The sequence below is a fragment of the Arachis duranensis genome, chromosome 5 (genome assembly GCF_000817695.3).
Source record: "Arachis duranensis cultivar V14167 chromosome 5, aradu.V14167.gnm2.J7QH, whole genome shotgun sequence".
NCBI lineage: Eukaryota > Viridiplantae > Streptophyta > Magnoliopsida > Fabales > Fabaceae > Arachis > Arachis duranensis.
The window spans coordinates 97,736,207-97,757,263 of NC_029776.3; the positions used below are offsets into that span (position 1 = coordinate 97,736,207).

The window sequence follows — 21,057 nt, forward strand, 5'->3', positions numbered from 1 at the left end:
GAGAGCTTCTCTCTCTAGAAACTACTTCTAGAACTAAACTATCACTAATGGTAACTAACTTCCTTTTCCCTCTTCACTCCTTGGGTTAAATAGCATCAGAAATGAGTTGGATTGGGCCCACAAGGCTTCTAAAATCGCTGGCCACGTTTTGCTTCAAGTGGACCATATGGCAGCAACGGCGCGTGCGCGTACTTTGCGCGTGCGCGCCACCATACGTGTAGCAACTATGGTAAATCTTATATCGTTGCGAAGCCCCGGATGTTAGCTTTCCAACCCAACTGAAACCACATCATTTGGACCTCTGTAGCTCAAGTTATGGTCGTTTAAGTACGAAGAGGTTGGCTTGACAGCTTTCCGGTTCTTTCATTTCTTCATGAGTTCTCCAACTTTTCATGCTTCTTTCTTCATTCCCTTGATCCAATCTTTGCCTCCTAAACCTTAAATCACCTACCAAACATATCAAGGCATCTAATGGAATCAAGGTGAATTAAATTTAACTATTTTAAGACCTAAAAAGCATGTTTTCACTCTTAAGCACAATTAAAGGAGAATATACAAAACCATGCTACTTTATTGAATAAATGTGGGTGAAAGGTGATAAAATCCCCTAAAATCAATACAAGATAAACCCTAAAAATGGGGTTTGTCAATATCCCCCTTCTGTAGAGAATATTTCTCACCAAGGTGTAGTGTTGTAGATCCTATATCACCGTATCTGTTTGTGTTGTGTATGGAGAGATTGTCTTGTTCTATTAATCAGCAAGTTGATAAGGACTTGTGGAAGCCGGTTGCGGTTTCTAAAGGGGGTCCAAGAATTTCTCATTTGATGTTTGCCGATGATTTGCTTCTTTTCTGTAAAGCTGAAAAACAGCAAGTTCAAACTGTAATGGTAGCTTTGGAAAATTTCTGCAGAGCCTCTGGGATGAAGGTTAATGTGGAGATATCTAAAACGCTATGCTCTAGGAATGTTTCAGCAACAAGAAAAGAGATTTTCACTGGAGTCTCCTCCATCAGATTTGTCCATAACTTGGGCAAGTATTTAGGGGTGAACCTTAATCACTCTCGGGTGACACGCGCAACTTTCAATGATATTCTGGACAAGATTCGGGGAAGGCTAGCCAGCTGGAAAGGGAGATTGCTTAATAAGGCAGGTAGACTCTATTTGCTCAACTCGGTAGTGACTGCGATTCCTACTTATCGTATGCAAATATCTCTCTTCCCTAAAGGGGTAACTAATAAGATAGAATCCATGATGCGAAACTTTCTATGGAAGGGTCAAGCTGATGGTAGAGGCCTGAATCTAGTTAACTGGAAAGTGTTGGTCACCCCTAAGAAGTTTGGAGGTCTAGGAATTAGAGATCCTTTTTGTGCCAATATTGCTCTTCTTGGAAAACTAGTTTGGCAACTTTTTCACCATCCCGATAAGCTATGGGTTCAACTGTTGACGGAGAAATACCATTCTTCTAAGGATGATTGTCTTAGTCGGTCTCGAAAAAGGGGATCTTATGTTTGGAAGAGTATATGTCGAGCTTGGGATATCCTGGAGGAAGGTTTTATTTGGTGCATTGGGATTTGGAACAGAACTTTTGGTTTTCTAAATGGAGAAGAGAGGGGCGACTGTGTCAGGAGATGGATTATGTTCACATTTCTGATTCGAATCTCAGGATCTTGGACCTTTGGTCATCTGGACAGTGGAACCTTGAGAATATCTATTCTCCTCTGAATCAGTCTCTGCAGAGCAACATTAACTCTTACAACCCAGATGTTCAAGCTGGTTCAGAGGTCGGTTGGTGTTGGACTGGTGCGGTTTCAAAGGTTTATGATGCTCATAGTGGTTATTTGTGGCTCAGTAAGAAGATGTTTAGTTGGGAGGATGGGGGTAATTGGCTTTGGCTTTGGCGTCAACATGTTCCGGAAAAGCACAAATTTTTGACCTGGCTATGTCTTCGGGAGGCTCTTCCTACTGCTGCATTTCGTTTTAGGAGGGGTATTTCGCACACGGATAGCTGTCCACGATGTTTCTCAGGTCAGGAATCGGTATTACATTGTATTCGGGATTGGCCAAAAGTCCAACTTTTGTTTGGCAAGCTTTAGGGATCTCCGATCAACCAGTGGATTTGATGAGTTGGTTCTTACATAATAGCAAACAACGCCCCTTTAGATTCTTTTCTGGTCTCTGGTGGATTTGGCGTTCAAGGAATAACGAGATCTTTCATCCTCACGACCATTGGACCACAGACAAGGTGATTGGTATGGCTTTGTCCTTGGAAAAGGAGCTCCGAAATATTTTTGAGTTGCAACGACTGTCTATCCCCTCAACCATTAGTGGCTCTTGGATTCCCCCCTCAGTGGGTACCTTTAAGATTAATTGTGATGTTAGCTATCCTGGCAGTGGTACTCGAGTTGGTTTTGCTTGTGTTAGCAGAGATTGGAAGGGAAGGTGGCAACGAGGCTGTCTGGGAACAATTGAGAGTCGTAGCATTTTGCAAGGAGAGTTGTTTGCTATTTGGAGAGGCTTTCTTTTAACATGGGACTCGGGACAAAGAGACATTATATGTGAGATAGATTGTGTGGAGGCTTTTACTATTGTCAATAATTTACAAGATTGCTCTGGGTTTATTGATCCTTTGGTGTTAAAATTCGAGATATCATGTCTTGGAAATGGCGTGCTGATCTTCGGTTGATCTTGAGAGATGCAAATACAGTAGCAGACATCATGGCAAAGACCGCAATGAGAACCCTTTCTCCCCAAGTGGAGCTTCCGTTGCCTTAGAAAGAATTTAAGAGTAGTATTTAACGAGATTGTCTTTCTTAAGCAATTTCTTATTTTTTTTCTTGTTCTTAGTTTTTATTTATTTCTTTTAAGTCACCAAAAAAAATAAAATTTTTTAAATAGCTACAATATAAAATAAAAAAAAACTATTGAAACAAGTCAAAGTCAAAATAAGACTTTAATTTCATTCTTGAACATCCTAATATAAATGCACTGATGATAATGAATTAGATAGGAGATATATTATTTTCTATCATAGACATTTTTTGTCATTTACTCTAATCTTCGGCATAGCTTTCAATTTAGATACTAACTTTTTGCTTTCACTCCTCTTGAGTTTTTTATTATAAAAAAAAAAGAAACAATATAAGCATTACGTGTAACACTGTAATATTTAAATTCTTATACTCGAATTATAACTCAATGATAATAAAATAGTACGATTCTTAAGTAAATTTTTACTTATAATAATATAATAATATAATAAATATAAATTAATTAATAAAATATTAAAATTTAAAAATAATAATTAATTTTATAAAAAACAAAATAAAAATATTTACAATAAAAATTGAACCAATAATTCAGTAATTTAATAATTTAATCAATTTGATCACTAATTCGATTCTTATAACTATATTTAGAGTATAAATTTAAAGATAAAATTAGATAATTATTAATTTTATAAATTATTTTGAGACTTAAGTATAATTTTAAAAACTACTTTTGAGGCTTAACTCATCATTTACCTGTATATGTTCCAGTGCTCTTAATTTTCCTTCAAAGAAAACAATATTGATGCAAAATATTATATAAGAAATTAATTAACTTCTTCTTTTTTCCTTTTAAAAATTTCGAAAGTTGGTTAGGTATAGGAATTCACGTTTATAAATAAAAGTTAGGTAGAGAATCGCATTATAACTTATCCGGATAATAAATAAGTTCAAAATTTCTCATCTGTCTGCATACTCATCCATTTTTATGATAATTCACTATTACTGAAATTCAGATTCTTAACAACTACTTTTATTAAAAAATACAAAATATTTTTATAATATTTATTTTCACATTTCATGTAAGAAAATTTGTATTTTTTTTAAAAAATAACTAATAAATTTTAATTAAAAATTCAATAAAATTATAGACTACAATATAATTTTATCAATTTTTTATTACTTTTTAAATTAAAAATCTTTTATTTAAATATTTTTTTATAGTGTCACTTGACTCAGTATAGAACAAGAACTAATCTGTTACATATTTGAACTTTATTTAATAATTTATCGTTGATCAATAAATTATTACATATACAAGATAAGATTTAACATAATACTTATTTAAACGAACTAGTAAATTAACTGTCAGATTAACCTAAATTAATTTAAATATTCTAACACAATTAAAGATAAAAATATTATTTCTAAGAATTTAAATACTAAAAAATATCAATCTCGCTACGTTACCAACAGTATTTCTGCCAACTTCTGCCAACTCTTATTTACAACTATGTTTAATGGAAGTGTTTTTGTAGATGTATCTACTAAAAATATCTTTATAAATGTATTTTTTGAATGTGTCTCTTTATATATGTATTTAAAATATAATAATTAATTATTATTCATAATAAATTAACAGATAATATATTGATACCCTATATTTTCTCAAAAAATATTCATTCTTTAAATACGTCATGCAAAAACAATACTTTTAGTGTGTGTTTAGATTGTGGTTGGTCAAACTGGAGTTTGAATAAAAGTGATTTTATAAAATTGATTTTGGGTAGAAATAAGTTTGTGTCAACATTATTTATGTTTGGCAACTCTATACTAAAATTGATTTTGATAAAATAAATATTGTTTGAATAATATTAGTTAAAATCACTTTTAGATAGATAATTACTAAAAAGGACATGACATTAAATTATAATGTTATTTTTTTATATATATTTAATTTTTTTATATTTTTTCTATATGTTTTTAAATAATACAATAATATATATAAAGGATAAATTTGGTAAAAGAAAAATAAAGGTTAAATGTCAATAGTTAAAAGTCAGTCAGTGTAACGTAGAAGTTAGAAATTCTTGCTTCTTGTAAACATAGTTTTGTTTATAAATAGAAAAATTAGCCAAACTAAAAATAGAAGCATTCAAAAAATTGTAACGTGTTTTTCCTCTTTTAACGTGATTACCAAACACACACTTAGTATTTGGTATTTACTATTTTGGACCACTAAAAAAATATCAGCTCTGGAAGACTGCCAGTTCTACCAGACGTGGCGAGCGGCGGCTCAGTACAACTTCCATATTAAAGTTTTCGAACAAATACAAAAAAGAGAAATTGATGGAAATCACATGTGATTTTCGTCTAAGGTGGTGGGCTACTCCATCATCTGAGACCCCACACACCAACAAATGCATGAAAGGTATGTGCGCCCTTTATTTTGTTGTATTTTGATGATATGCAGCCGACAAAGAAGATAATGATTTAGACAAAGAGATTAATGGAAGAAAAAACACTCATGCCTCCTATCCTACATTATGCATAAAAATAGTAGTCATGTAGTAGCAATTACACGTAGAGAATTGTTTTTCCCGTTCAAAAAAGATAATATTCATTATTGAATTGGAAGGGCATATGATGAGTAAATTGATAGTCAATATCCTCAGGCGAATTAGTATGATCATGGAACTTGAAAATGACCTCTTAAATAACAAATAAATGCGAAAACGCGTCCCCCCAAATATGTACATATTTCACATTTGGTCACTAATTTGATTTTGATTTGAACGAATGAAATTTAAGATCTGAAGAAAATGAAAGGATTAGAGGAAAAAGAAGATGGTAAATTCAGTAGATTTAGGATTATAAAAAGAGTTAGGAACTACTTTGAGTTATTAATATTTGTTTGTCATCTTAACTAATTTTAAGGTGGAGTTAGAGGAAGTATTAGAGAAAGTTAAAATATTTTTATAATAAAATAAAATTAAAATAAAATTTTTAGGGAGATTAAACTAAAATTTATATACAAAAATTAAAATTTAGAGAGGCATTACTCCTCTTTTTTATTATGAAGCTTAGTTCCTAATTAGTTGTAGGGGTGTATGTTATTGAACTGAACTGAAAGTGACTGCAAAATTGAACCAAAAATTATAACAATCGACTTGAAAATTGAGAAAACTGGTTTTTTTTGTTTTTTTGACAAAATTGATTAGAAAACATGAAGCAGATACCACTAATCTTTTAAAGAATGAAGGACGAAGAACTCAATCACATAAAGCAGATCAATGCGACATTTCAAAATCAAATGAAACTTAGATTAATTAATAATCCATAGAAAATATAAATAAAACTCCTAACCCCTTTACAGAGAAGTTAGTAACTCATGAAGAATTAAAAACAAAGATGAAAAGAAACTATGCGGCGAAACTAAGATGTTCCTCTTTGAATAATCTTCACTTATTTATATTCTAAGGTTACTCGAAATTCAAATTCACCGAACCAAATCTTATCTTTATTAGAAGAAGGTAACTAGTTATCAATAATTCAAATCCCAAAACTGACACTAAATCAAATTAAATTCAAATCAAATCTTAACAGAATCTTCTTAAACTGGAATTGTGATTCTGAGAGTGGGCCTTGCCGAGATACTTGTTGGCATGGCACTTGGGCTTAGTGGCGTGTAACGTGGGCTTGGAATTGAGTTTGGGTGTTACGCGCCACTTTGTTTATTAGGCCAGGGCGTTACATGTAACACTCTACCACACAGAGTTTTAAGCTTAAGTTCGTAAATCATAGGTGGTGAGGTATTACGATTTGCAAAAGTAAAATTTGCGTAAATAGGCATATATGAAAAGAATTTTAACTAGGAACCTTGAAGAAAAAGTTAAACAAAGTACAAAACAATCAAAAACTGCATCGCGCACAAATCGAAAAGAATAGAAGCGGGATAACGGAAAACAGAAGAGACAAGTTATATACATAGATCAAGAGTTTCAACAAGATTTTATAACAAATTCTAGTCTCGACCTGCGAAGCAAAGGCGGCTAGAGAATGTATATATACAGCCCAAAAGTTTACCCAAAGACAAAATATAAAGTCCTGTTTCTCCAAGTCAACTTCTAGGATGGACAAGATACAAATATTTACAAAGTGGAGAATATATATACATATATAAGCTAGATATATAATAAAATTCCCTAAAACTTATAGATCTTTGCCTGCATAAGAATCTCCAGCATGCTCAACGAGGTGCCTCGCGTCCCGCATTGAAAAAAACAACAGAATATTTATGGAATGAGAACCAGGGATTCTCAGTATGGTAAAGGTGGCCATATAGATAGTAAATAATGTCCCAAAAAACCAAAGACATTCTAAAACTTCAACAATTCAAATCAAATCCTAAAGTTTTCACTAAACCCGATTTATGGTAACTATGTTTAATGATTCTAACCTAACTTTTCATTTCCCGTTCTCTGCCAACCTCCTAATCACTAAATGAAACAACCCTCAGCGCCTCCTTCGCTCGTTAGAGGGATCTCTCAAAAGCAAACACAAACAAGACAAACAAGGAAAAACACATTTATGGAACAGATACAACAATTAGAACAGGTAGCAGTTAATTACAAATAAGAAATTAAACAAACCAAAACAAATACAAACTCAAACAAAACATACAAGTGCATATGATGCATGTCTGTCCTATGGCTGATGACTCTCATCTGTCGGTTATCAAGCCAAACCCGACATGTCCGCTAGCGGACCCTGGACAGTATCTGCGTGCGCGCATCCCCAAGAGTCTATGCATGTATATAAAATCAATCATTTATCATCTCATTGAGAAAATCCGTGGAGTTAAAATTCCTGGTCATCAATATCAAATAGTTTCAAATGCATATGTCAAATGGTTCTTTCATATCATCAATACCAATCATCAATATCATCATCACCAATCATCAATATCATCATCATCATTATTATCATCTCATACAACATTATCTATTCATTTTTTATTAAGTTACTCATTTCACAACTCTTCCTCAATATCTAGCTAACTCTCTCAATGGGTTTACTCTTCTTCTGCAACTTAACACTATCTATCAGACCTAAAATAGGGGTTACAGAAGTTTGAAAATCTAGGAAAATAGTTGAAAACTAAACAATAGCAAAACAAGGGTCATGCGTACGTAAGTCACTAGCTTCGTACGCGAGCCACTAGTTGCATAAGTGAGAATTCACAAATAGACAGTGTCGCGTACGCATACGCGAGTATTTTGGGCAGAAGAAAGGTTCTGCGTACGCATGCTTGTGTTTCGCGTATGCATGAGTGTAAAAGTGATAATGTCGCATATGCAACCATGTTTTGCGTACGCAAGTGTGTGGATAGAGCCCAAAACTCGCGTCGTGTGACACTGTCGCGTACGGAAGTATAACAGTTTGGTAAAAAAGCTGCTAAGTTCAGAAAAAATAGTTTTTCATACCAAACTACGAACGCGCATAATCCCCAATTTAAACATGGGATGGATGACTCCCATTATTGGATATTTTAAATTTGATACTCTCCCTAAAGAAGAAAGGGAAGAAAGGAGACTTATAAGGGAAACACAGAAATATACTCTGGTTCACAATGTCCTCTATAAAAGAGGAGTATCTGCACTCTTACTGAAGTGCATTCTAACCTCCAAGACTGAAGAGGTCCTAGAAGAAATCCATAATGACATATGAGAAAATCATCTAGAAGCAAGGTCATTAGCTAAAAAGATGTTACAAGATGATTTTTATTGGCCGACTTTACAAAGGAAAGTGGACAACTTCATCAAGAAGTGCCCACCTTGTCAAATGCATGCCAACTTCCATGTAGCACCGGCGGAGGAGCTCATCAGTGTTACTTCACCACAGCCTTTTGCAAAATGAGGTTTGGACTTGCTCAGACTATTTCTTCAAGCACCCAGGCAGGTGCAATACCTCATAGTAGGGATTGACTACTTTACTAAGTGGATTAAAGCCGAACCTTTGGCATATATCACAGCTCAATGAAGTCGAAATTCCTCTACAGAAATATTGTCACCTGATTTAGAATTCTATTTTCCATTACTATTAACAATTATACCCAGTTCACCAACTCGACCTTCAGAAGCTTGATGAAAAGCCTTAAGATTAAACATCAATTTACATCAGTAGAGCACCCTCAAGCCAATGGACAAGCAGAAGCTGTAAACAAAATCATATTGGCCGAGCTCAAGCAATGACTACAAGACACAAAATGAGCATGGGATGAGGAGCTCCGCTAAGTTCTATGGGCATATCAAACAACTCCCCATTCTACAACTAGAGAATCTCTATTCTGACTTGCTTACAACATAGAATCCATGATCCCTGCAAAAGTCAATAAAGAAAGTCCAACGCTAAGATTCTATAATAAAGTGAAAAACATCTAAGCTCAAAAGAAAGAACTCGACCTCCTTCCAGAAATTTAAGAGCAAGCTCGGATAAGGGAAGAAGCATTGAAGCAAAGGATGTCCACAAGGTACAACAAGAAAGTCATCAGAAGAAATTTCATAATGAATGACCTCGTACTGATCAGGAATGACGTTGGGGTACAAAAATTGGGCAAAGAAAAGTTGGTTGGAATTAAAAAGGACCTTACAAGATTATTGAAGTCTTAGAAAAATATTACTACAAAGTGTCCAACCTACAAGGAATGAGTTTCCTAGGTCATGGGACGCATGCAACATGAAGAGATACTATAGCTAGAAAGCGAACCTTGCTCCCTGATGTACTCTTTTTTCCGACTTCATGCCTTTTTTTCCGAGAAGGATTTTCCTGAAGGGGGTTTAATGAGGCATCATAGCAAGGGCTAGGAGTTAAGACAAGAAAACTCTTAGTGGTAAATAGCGTCTGTAAATCATTTTCATTAATGATAATTCATCATTTTCTATGATTGATTGTTCTACTATACGCACCAATTCAAGCTCGATAAAGCACAAAAAGAGATCGTAGTCTGACCTCATCAAAACTACTCATACACAAAACCAGTAACTAAAACGAATCGCAAGAGTAACTTGATAAAACAAATATAATTGACCTCCTAAGGTCGGAATGAGTATCATTGAGTCTCTAGATTATGAGAACAAATCATTACCTAACCTTATAAAAATTTATTACAAAGGCGGTGATTTAAAAAAGTGTCTGACCTCCTCAAGTCGACATAGTAAGAACAAGTAATCCAACCTCATAGAATAACTCGACCAAAATGAGCTGAAAAGAGAGTCATAAATAACTTGTAAAAATTTTTTAGCAACGAAAACTACCAATCTCACGTAGTTGGAACAACTAAAAATAATTCAGAACAACCGAGTTATGAAGAAAAAGATTTGTAAAAAAGAGAACATGTTTGTTATAAAGAAAGTAAACAAATTTACTATTATGCAAATCAAAACTATAAACACTTATAACACGACAAAATAAGTGTGAAGAAGTTTTTAAAAGCCCAAACCTGGGTAAAACATCATCCAGACTATGGCTATTACAAAAGACAAAGTGTTCAAAGACCCACAAAGCGGACCACCAAAACAAAGATAAAAGTTCGAAAATAAAACTAAGTAGGAGGAGGGTCCTGCTCCTTGATAATTGTGTTAGCTGTCTCATCAACTCAAATTACAGACTTAGGAGGATTCTCAGTAGTTTAGATAGGAGAGTCCAAAAGGACCTCATCAACTTGGGCAGCAGAGGTCTTCGGGTTCCCGGTAGGAACGGTGTCAACCTCAGGAGAAACAACCTTTCCATCAATCATGAATTTGTCGAGATCAATGGGAGAGAGGTCAACCTCGGGTGCAAGAACCCGTAACTGGGCCTTCAGATTCTCAGCCATCTCGTCCATCCACAAGGCCACCGATTCCTCCAAACACCCATACTCCTCCCTCAACTTAGCCAGTTCCTCCTTCAGGTCCAGCTTCTCCGCAAACACACAAGTATAACTCTTCTCTGCCTTCTTCTACAATCCCTCTGCCATAGCGCAATTAACCTCGTATTGCTTTACCTTATCGTGAAGTTTGGAAAGATCAGTATTGAGAACCCCTCCCTTTTCAACTTATAACTCCGACTTGGCCTTCCGAAGAGAAGCAACCTCAGGACGAAGATCGGTCAACTCTTTCTGAATATTGCCAAGTGGAGTTGCTTCCAATTGCTTCACAAGGGTTGAACACACCCCTGTCGTCCGAATACCTCCTCGAGCCAATAACTCCAAATGCCTTCTGAGAAAAACATCATCTATACTTATAGAACTATAAGTAAGGATATATTTTTCACAAAAGCCACTGCGTTGAAACCCTAGTCATATGGACTACCGAACTCGAAAGAAGGAGCTTTGCATTTTCGAGAATCCGAGTCGGTATAGAGGGCACCGAGAAACTGTCTAAGGTAGAGGCTCTGTATTCAAAGGGGGGAGAAGGAAGGATAACTTTGACGGACTGAGAAGAGAACGACTCTGACTTAGAAGGAGAAAAAAGATCACTTAACTTACCGGCCTCTTTTAATTGGATGGCCTGAGCAACTGCATTCTTTTTCGCTTGCGGAACTCTTTGTAAAGCATCCATACCGTTGGTCATCCCTGCTACAAAAAGAAAAACAAAAACAAGAACAGAGACTAAGGTTACATAAGTCGGACAGATATAAGAGAGGCATCTACAAAATGAAAAAGCTGACGACCTAGTTCAGTACGGACATAACTCGACTTGCCTATCAGAAACTTCTTTGTGTCGAGGTGAGGAGCTCGACCCCAACACTCCTGAGAAATGGCCATTATATTCAGATCCGCAAGGTTGAATTTAATGGCGTTAGAGACCTCTTTTCAGTACAAACTAAAGATAGGTTCATCCCTCTCATTAAAGAAAAAAGGTCGGGTACCCTCAATAGATCAGACCTTAAAGTAATAGTTCTTAAAGCCATGAAACGACTCATGAAAAATTGAAAAATCCTTCCGACATTGAATAGCTCGGAAGGAAAGCCAATATTTTTTTTTCAAGCGGAAATGTTTGATAAGTTGGAAAAAGATAAAAGAAAATTCTGGAAGAAAAAGGAATATTAGGCTCTCAACTAATTAGTTAATAAACCTTCATAAACCCCATGCATTTAGATGAAGTTGAGAAGGAACTACTTTACATATACACAGAATTTCAATCCCAAAATCAGTAAATGGAAGTGTTACCCCCAGCCTAGTAAACAAACATTACATGAAAAGAAAGTGGTTTTCCGAGTTACTAAGTCAGGGGAAGCAAATCCTATCCTTTGGGTCAGGAGCTACTAACTCATACTTCCTCTCATCTTCTTGGGTTCTACAAATCCTATGTTGTAAATGGAATTTTCCTACATATTCATTGTCAACTATGGGGACAGCAGAAATGGCAGTAATATCTACCCAATCTAAACCAGGGAAAACTTTAGATGACATTTTGAGAATTACCGAACGAGACGTAATGGGTTATATCTACAAAAAACCAAAATGAAGCTCTGTCACTACAAAACTCACGAACTACAAGTCAGGTATAGGGTTACAAGAAACAAACAGCTCAAAGATGTCGGATCGTTTTCACGAACTTGGAAAAGGATCCAAATTTACCAGTACCTTATTGTAGTAACAGCAGAGATAAAAAATGTCGCCTATATACTAGGATTCGAAATGGCACCATTATCAGAATAAAATTGCACCATTTGGGGGGCACAAAGTGATGCGTGAGCATCTTGTACCCATTTTTTCTTATTTTCTAGTCAGTTTTAGTTAGAATTTATTAAGTTTAATTATATTTTAGTGCAAAAATCCTCTTTAAATGCTACTTTGAGTTGTTTTAGTATTTTTATGATTTCAGGTAAAATTCAGATTAGTTTGGCAGAATTTTGAGCAAAAAGGAGAAGATTCGAAGCTACCCCCTTAAGCGCTAAACGCTAAAGGAGCCATCTATCCACTTTGGGTGCTAAACGCCCAACTGGCGTTTAGCGCCAAGTGATCCGAATTAAAGCCCATCAAGGAAGCATCTTCAAGTGGATTTAGCTTTTATTAGTTATCTTTTATTTTATTTTTGTAATTTTTATTTACAAATAATATCTTTTAGTTTTAGGATTTATTATTTTATTTGATTTTCAAATCAAATTAGGTTAGATATAAAAGGGAAAAGATTCACCCTTCAGGGGATCTTCTCACTTCTGCACGTTACACTTTTCAAAACCCTTGTTTTCTCTGTAAGTCATGAGCCACTAAACCTCCTTGGTTAAGGTTATGAGCTCTGTTTATTTCTATGGGTTAAGACTATTACTTTTCTATTTTAATTAATGTATTGATTAAGTTTCAAGGATTACTTTTGTTCTTCATTTTATGAATCTGGATGGAATGGGAGTATGACCTTTATTCTATATGCATTCTTGTGATCCTTGGAAGAGGTCCCTCACCTGAACAACAATTTGAAAGTAAATTCTTCCTAAATTACTAATTACTTGAACTAATCAGGATATGTGATATATAATCCTCTTAGTTTTTGATAATTAAGATTTTTGTGGCCATAAACTAGATTTGAGCTTAACCCTCTAATCGGAATCAAGTGACCAAGAGATTGGCGGTTGATGAAGGTTAGAAGAGACTAAATTACTAAGAGATTAGGGTTTAGTCAATTACAATTTCCCAAGAAATGAATCTTGCATGATTAAAATAGTTGGTAAGAAATCCTAATCCGAAAAAGTAAACATCCCCGATACCTTAACTGTTTTCTCTCAATGATTTCTACATCAACTCATTATTTGCCCTCTCATTCTTTGATTTACTGTTTAATGCCTTTGAAAATCATAAAACCAACTTTTTTCTGTCTGCCTGACTAAACCAATCAGTCGACCATTGTTGCTCAATCCATCAGTCCTTGTGGGATTGACCTTCACTCATCTGAGGTATTACTTGGACGATCTGGTACACTTGTCGGTTCAGTTGTGGACATTCTCAAAATCCGCACCACAAAGTTAAGCCCGAAATTTAAAACCAACAACAAAATTCATAATAGATGAGTGGCCTTCAAAGATGATAAACGATAAAAGCTACTACTACAAAACAACCAAAAATCATTGTAAATAAATACATTTCCAAGAAAGCAAGAAACGAAACCTCTATAAGTAGTGGCAAAAGGTCGTATTTTCAAAAACCCTCTATAAAGACCATTTCTCACAAAAAGCATAGAACCAATAGTTTCATCCATCAAGAAACTTCAACCAGCAAACAACAATAATGAAAGAAAAACCTATCTTGACGAAGGACAGAAGGCAACAAGGAATGCGTGCAACAGCAAAGTGAACGGGCAATCCCAAATGTTTTAAGTAACATGAATAAAGATTTGAAGCAGAATCCTAAGATAGAAAAATCTTGGAAGAAGATCAACGAAAATAAAGTCATAGTGAAGAAGAAGAAAAGTCTTGAGAGAAAAATAAGTAAAATATAAGGAATGGAAGCAAAAAAGAAGAAAGAGAAAAACGATTATGTTTATATAGTCACTAGGGACAAAATAGTAAATTTATCTCTTATTTAATGACATGCCCGGTTACCAAAGTAACTGAAAAGATGTATGAACGGTTACAAAAAATCGTAACATTCAGATTCAAAAAATACATCAAGTACTCGACATAACTCCGAGGAAGGTGGTATACCCGACGTGATAGGATGAAAGCTACAAGAGATCAAGATCGACTTGGGAATGCTTGAGCCCAATCCAGTAAAGCTCGGTCTTAGACAAGAGCACTTTGATATCCTGGCCCACTACGTAGTCAAGCCCAAAATAAACAAAGTCCAATCAACAGATATTATCAGGATCGACACCTACCCAACCTCATAGAGGTCGGACACGACCACACTAGCCTAGCCCTACTTATCTTTATTAGTAAGTAACTTCTACAATCTTTCCTATTCATCTAGAAATGAGATTTCCATAACCTTCCTACAAAAAGGGACTAACCAACCCACCACCAAAGGTGGAAGTACTCAAAGAGTGATTATTGACTCTACTTCTACACTTATAAATATCCTGACATCCTCAGGTATTTTTCGAACTCCAATCTACTAAAAATTTACCAAAAATATGTCTAAAGTCATTGCTATCTTAAGTATCAGAGTCTTTTGCAAGTACCACCCCCATCTCATTATGAAAAATTCGGACAATTTCATCCTTACAGAAGAAGACGTCAGATCTTTCACCTAAAAGCATCTAAATCTCATGTTTAAATTCAAATCATCTTGAGTCTAAGCAAGTCTCGGAACAGACGTATTAATTTTTTTTAAATATTATTAACTAAAAAATAATTAAAAATAATAAATTTTATTAACGCTCTATGAAAATTATTAATTTTTTTGTTATCTTCTCATGTATATACATACGGTCTTTGAAAGTCAGACGTGTACTTAAACAGTAGACACTCGAGAGCGAGGGACCAGAAAAAAAACACAAAACCAAGCTAGCTAAGTAAGAAGGTGCCAAAATTCGGTTCATCCCTTCCTTAGGTGAGTGAAGTCTTTAGTTTCATCACGTTTCACGTGTTCATGTCTGCTCTCTCTCTCTTTCTCTCTTCATCCCTGTTATGACTGCTGATTTTCTTTCTATTTAAAAAGATTCTTTCTCTTCTACTATATAAATACTTTCATTCTACTCCTTCTACTCTCATCTTCATCACACTCTCCGATCCTCTAATTTCATTTCATTACTTTCAATTCTCTCACATTTTCTTAGAGCAAAGAGCAAGATGGCGATGCTGGCGAAACGTGTTGCTTCCTCTGCGGCTCGCTCACTCCTCACTTCTTCCAATTCCACCTTCACCAGAAACATTCATGTAACCAACACTTATACTACCCACTCTATTTTCTTTTCTCTCTCTCAATTGTTCAATTTTAGCTTTAGCTTAGCTTTTCGTTCAATTGAAAGGTTGTTTTTTTTGTTGTGGTTGTTGATAATGTTCTTGCATGCTTGATCCGTGTCGATCACGGAGATGGAGGTAGTGTGTTTGGGGTTCAAACTAATCTCACAATTACACGTGTTTCGCGCCACCAATCACCACTCTTCTCACACATCACGCTTATCTTTTTTTTTTAAATTATTATACTACTAATAATGTTGTTAATCTTAGTTAATAATTAATTAGTATTATTTTCAGACTTCTTTTTGTCGATGATTATTTCAGACGGATTATGCTTTTTTTTTTACCAAAAAAATATTTGGGTCTAAATATTAAATCTGATGATGTTTGTTATCAAGAGATCTGATGAGATTAAGATGCTAATTGTTAACTTAATGCACTATATAGTGGGTGAAACATTGGAGTAATATGCATGGGTTCGTAAGTTTAAATCTGATTGTCGTTAATTAAAAAAATTTAAGAAAATATTAATCCTTGTATAATTAGTTAATCACTATTTAACAAATAGTTAATCAACTATTAATCATTCTTTCTCATGAGAATGAATATATATTTATTACACAAAAATAATATGTATATTTTTTGTTGCATTATTTGAGACTCCCTCCTAATTATGCTTCTGCTTTTGTCCAAAACATAGTTGAATTGAGTTTATTGGCAGACCATGATTATGTATAATCTCACCCCCTTAATACTTTGTTTATTGGGAATAGGCTTCTGGTGGAAAAAAGAAGATTGTGGGAGTTTTCTACAAAGGAAACGAGTATGCTTCCATGAATCCCAATTTCGTTGGTTGTGTTGAAGGAGCATTGGGGATTCGCGAGTGGCTTGAATCACAGGGTCATGAGTACATTGTCACTGATGACAAAGAAGGACCAGATTCTGGTCAGTATCATTTTAAGTCTTGAATTTAGTTTCTATATACCTACAAATATACCAACTATATAGATATTTTACTATAACTATTACAAGAGTCATACAAAATGGTGAGATTTGATTGGTCACAGTACATAACTTTTTATTAACAGGAATGAGATTGATGTTTACATATTGATTTTTATGTATAAAAATGTCGGAGTGTCAAAATTAATCTTATTCTTTTATCTATGCATGGGTAATTACTTTCTCCTTATACTGAATTTTCTGCTTTAACTTTATGATTCATTTGATTTATGGGCTTATGGCTACTTTTTGGTATGTCTACCAGTACTTGAGAAACACATTCCTGATCTCCATGTCCTCATATCTACACCATTTCACCCTGCATATGTCACTGCGGAAAGAATTAAGAAAGCTAAGAATTTAGAGCTGCTGTTGACTGCTGGAATTGGTTCCGATCACATTGATCTTAATGCTGCGGCTGCTGCCGGCTTAACTGTGGCCGAGGTCACAGGAAGTAATGTGGTGTCGGTTGCAGAGGATGAGCTCCTGCGGATCCTCATCCTATTGAGGAATTTCTTGCCTGGATACCAGCAAGCTGTTACTGGTGACTGGAATGTTGCCGGCATTGCTTATAGAGCTTACGATCTTGAAGGAAAGACTATAGGAACTGTTGGTGCTGGACGAATTGGCAAGCTCTTACTACAAAGGTTGAAACCCTTTAACTGTAATCTTCTGTATCACGATCGGCTCAAGATGGATCCTGAGTTGGAGAACCAAATTGGAGCAAAGTTTGAGGAGGACCTTGATGCAATGCTTCCAAAGTGTGATGTAATTGTTATCAACATGCCTCTCACTGATAAGACAAGGTATAATTCCTTCTGCATTAGTAGTTTATACCAACTAGTTAAATCATTTATAATTTTTAAAACTTTCTTGTGCAAATCACAATGCCTTCTCTTAAGGAAATTGAAAGGTGTGTATGTATATTCTGTCTTTTTTTCTTTTTCTTTCTTGGGATGAGACAAGGGGTTAAATTTGAACATAGGAATTCTTTGGTCATTGCTTAGTAGTTATCAAAAATCATCTTTCTGAAAAGTTAAACCTCTTGGGTAGAGTCGGAAAGACATATGAATGATTTTATATATCAAGAACTCAAGGCCTTTTGTAATAAAATCTCTTTTGTCATGTCATGAATTATTTCTTCAAAAGTTAAAGTTGTTAGAGACACATGAGTTGTTTTGTACCTAATAGTAATAAATCTATTTTTGTGACATAGGGGATTGTTCGACAAAGATCGGATTGCTAAGTGTAAGAAGGGTGTTCTTATTGTCAACAATGCTCGAGGGGCAATCATGGACACGCAAGCAGTTGCTGATGCTTGCTCCAGTGGGCACATTGCAGGTAATTCGGAAACAAGCTGACAAATATTTGTGTTTTTAAACGATCAACTATCATTCAAGTAACTCTTACACAAGAATTTTATCTAATAAGCAGAGTTATTCAAATTTCATAAAGGTTAAAGCTAATCTTATTTGTTAATTTCTCTGTCATGCAATTGTTTCGAATCTCTTATTTCTGTAGGCTACAGTGGTGATGTGTGGTTCCCACAACCAGCTCCAAAGGATCATCCATGGCGCTACATGCCAAACCATGCCATGACTCCTCACATTTCTGGTACCACCATAGATGCACAGGTAAGTTTTTTAAGTTTCAACATATTTCCTTACCTCCTATTAGAGATATAACCATTCATGTGCCACTTCTTATCAGTTTAAACTTTTAGGAGAAGTGGTATCATGACACCTTCTGCTGAGAAATTGTTTCTATTTTAATATAACTGTTATTATGGTGCTGATGAGTGATGATAGTTATTTTTGAAAATAACAATACTCTCTTTTCCAGTACCTAACTTCCTTAACTGCTTTTGTGTCTTTCAAAATGGAGTACTAATGAAATAATAAAATGAAAATCGATTCAGTTGCGTTATGCTGCTGGCGTGAAAGACATGCTTGATAGGCACTTCAGGGGTGAAGACTTCCCAGAACAAAACTACATTGTGAAGGAAGGTCAACTAGCACCCCAATACCGGTGAAGCTAAAGCAGACATGTTAAGGCATTCGACTCTTCAATTGTGGTGACCCTTCAGAAAAGGAATCAGAAATGTATGAACTGCAATAATTGTTCTGCTTTTTATTTTGAGTGTTTTCAGTTTTAAACTTTGAACTCTTTTTGTTTTGTAAGAAATAAAACTGATGAACGCCTGAGGCTACTAGTATGCTCATTTTTCATTTTATGAATTTGGGTGTACTTTTCCCATGACGCGAGTAAAATGTAATAAATTTGGTATAACAAGATATGGAAAATTGACGAATAAAAGTGAACTATGGCATTTGGTTTCAAAACTCTCTCCCTTATCTTTAATCGGTCTTGAATCATAGGGCACACAGTAGTTATGTTGTATGCTTCATTGCAAATGCCGTAACGGTTTTTATATTTGCCTTTGACCAAGATGCTTAGTTGCATACCTCAAACCAGAGAAAATGGTGGGTTGGAAGGCAGGTCCTGGTATCCTGCAAGGTTCAAGGAAGACTTCTCAATCTCTTCAAAGATTTTTGTGAGGGAATTATGTATCATGACCTATAAGATCTATTTCCTAACTTTTAACTTGAAGTAGGATGGCAATGGCTCGCGTAGGGATGGATTTTGGCTCTGTCCAACCTCGCCTCATCTTTCTTTATTCTATATAGAGCCTCGTTATTATACGCTGGTAGCAAAAAACCTGCATGCTAAAGCTAAACCGGATGGAACTCAACAGTAAATAAAAATTCAAGCAGGATAGAACTCAACACTAAATAAAAACTCAAGACATCTTTCTCTTTTTTATTAGGAGAAATTAAATTTAGTTTTTATTGTGGTTTTATTTAATTAATTAATTAAAGTATTTAAAATTAATGTAGTTACTTTTTTCACAATAATATTATTAAAATTTATAAATTAAGAAATAATTCACTACTAAAAAAATATTAATATTCTAAAAAAATTAATAACTTCATAAATAACAATAATACGCAATATATAATTCAATCTTAAACTAATTTATAAAATTACTTAATATAAAAAAAAACGTAATTAAACTCTATAGTTGACGATAAATATTGTTATATGTATTCAATCAAGTCCTCTTTTAGTTGTCGATGTTGTTGCCTATTCCAAAGTTGGACATTTCTTTGAAGAAATTGATGGTATAGTGCAAAATCTTCGTCTCCCAACTGAGATTGTGATAAGCTATTTTTAACATCGTCATACTTTAGGCCTTGAGCAAAATTTCCTGTGTCTGTCATTTTCAACAATTATATTATGCAATATAATACAAGTTCTCATTATGTTTGCAAGCTTCTTTTTTTTTCAAAAGCACATTGTACCACATATAATTGCAAAACGTGCTTGCAACACTCCGAAGGCTCATTCTAAGTCTTTTCTTTGCCCTTCTTGATATTGTGCAAAGACCTTGCATTTCTCTCCTTGATATTGATTTGATAAATGTGGCCCATTTAGAATAAATACCATATGCTAAATAGTATCCCATAGTATAATTATTGCCATTGATAATAATATAATTTACCTTCGGAGCACGATTATTTAGAATATCATTGAACATTGGTGAACGATCTAACACATTGATATCGTTATTGAACCAAAAACTCCAAAGAATGCATGTCATATCCAAAGGTCTGAAGATGCTACAACCTTAAGTACTATGGTTGCAATCCTATGATAAGTCGATAACCAATCATGTACATATCTTTCCATGACTTTGGACAATTTTTCCATTGCCAATACATACAGTCGATGCTACCCAACATACCAGGAAAGCTACGACCTCCGCCATTTATAGTAAGTGTTGTACATCATTTGAATTTGATTTTTTATAAGTATTCATTCTCAAACACCGAAATGACACCATCAACAAATTTTTTCAAGCATTTAATTATGATGCTCTCGCCTATGCGCACATAATCATCAACAACATTAGCTACTATGCCATATGCTAACATCCATATCGCAGTAATGCATTTTTGTAGTGGTGACAAGTCTCTTCTCCTAGTTGCATCGACCCTCTGTTGGAAATACGGATAAACATTTGAGAGGGTGTCTACTATCCGAAAGAACACGTGTCTTCTCATTCAAAATCTTATAAAAAATGTCAACATTATATACCGGCTCATCTGCAAAGTAATCTTTGAAAAGGTAATCATGTCCTACTTTTTTATTTTTGTTGATCCATCTACGAGGAGTTGGAAAAGAGTTTCTATTGATACCTTCTTCTTCTGAATCATTGAACAAATACTTATCGATCCAATTATTCATGAGTGTGTTATCTCGCCTTTTTCTTTTACCATACAAAGTCTCATTAAAAATATTATCAAAGTTTCTAGCTATTAATTGAAATATAATATTTAGCATTCTTTT

General features: G+C 34.6%; 1 protein-coding gene across 3 annotated transcripts; it reads left to right on the forward strand.

The window, feature by feature from the left end:
* Window positions 1-15,184: 15,184 nt before the first annotated feature.
* Window positions 15,185-18,989, forward strand: LOC107490785 (formate dehydrogenase 1, mitochondrial). Of its 3 annotated transcripts, XM_016111589.3 has the most exons (7): window positions 15,185-15,295; window positions 15,522-15,621; window positions 16,419-16,590; window positions 16,913-17,453; window positions 17,864-17,988; window positions 18,169-18,281; window positions 18,566-18,989. In XM_016111589.3, the coding sequence occupies exons 2-7, from the start codon at window positions 15,535-15,537 to the stop codon at window positions 18,677-18,679; spliced, it is 1,152 nt and encodes a 383-aa protein (XP_015967075.1). In that variant the 5' UTR covers window positions 15,185-15,295; window positions 15,522-15,534; the 3' UTR covers window positions 18,680-18,989. The 3 variants fall into 3 exon arrangements, with proteins under 3 accessions (XP_015967075.1, XP_015967077.1, XP_015967076.1); XM_016111591.3 differs by lacking the exon at window positions 15,522-15,621 and having other exon boundaries at window positions 15,209-15,295; XM_016111590.3 differs by lacking the exon at window positions 15,185-15,295 and having other exon boundaries at window positions 15,299-15,621.
* Window positions 18,990-21,057: the final 2,068 nt, after the last annotated feature.

Coding starts and splice junctions, on each gene's coding strand:
- LOC107490785 (XM_016111589.3), top strand. CDS start 15,535: ATGGCGATGCTGGCGAAACGTGTTGCTTCCTCTGCGGCTCGCTCACTC. Junction 16,591..16,912: donor CAAAGAAGGACCAGATTCTG/GTCAGTATCATT, acceptor TATGTCTACCAG/TACTTGAGAAACACATTCCT. Junction 18,282..18,565: donor GTACCACCATAGATGCACAG/GTAAGTTTTTTA, acceptor AAATCGATTCAG/TTGCGTTATGCTGCTGGCGT.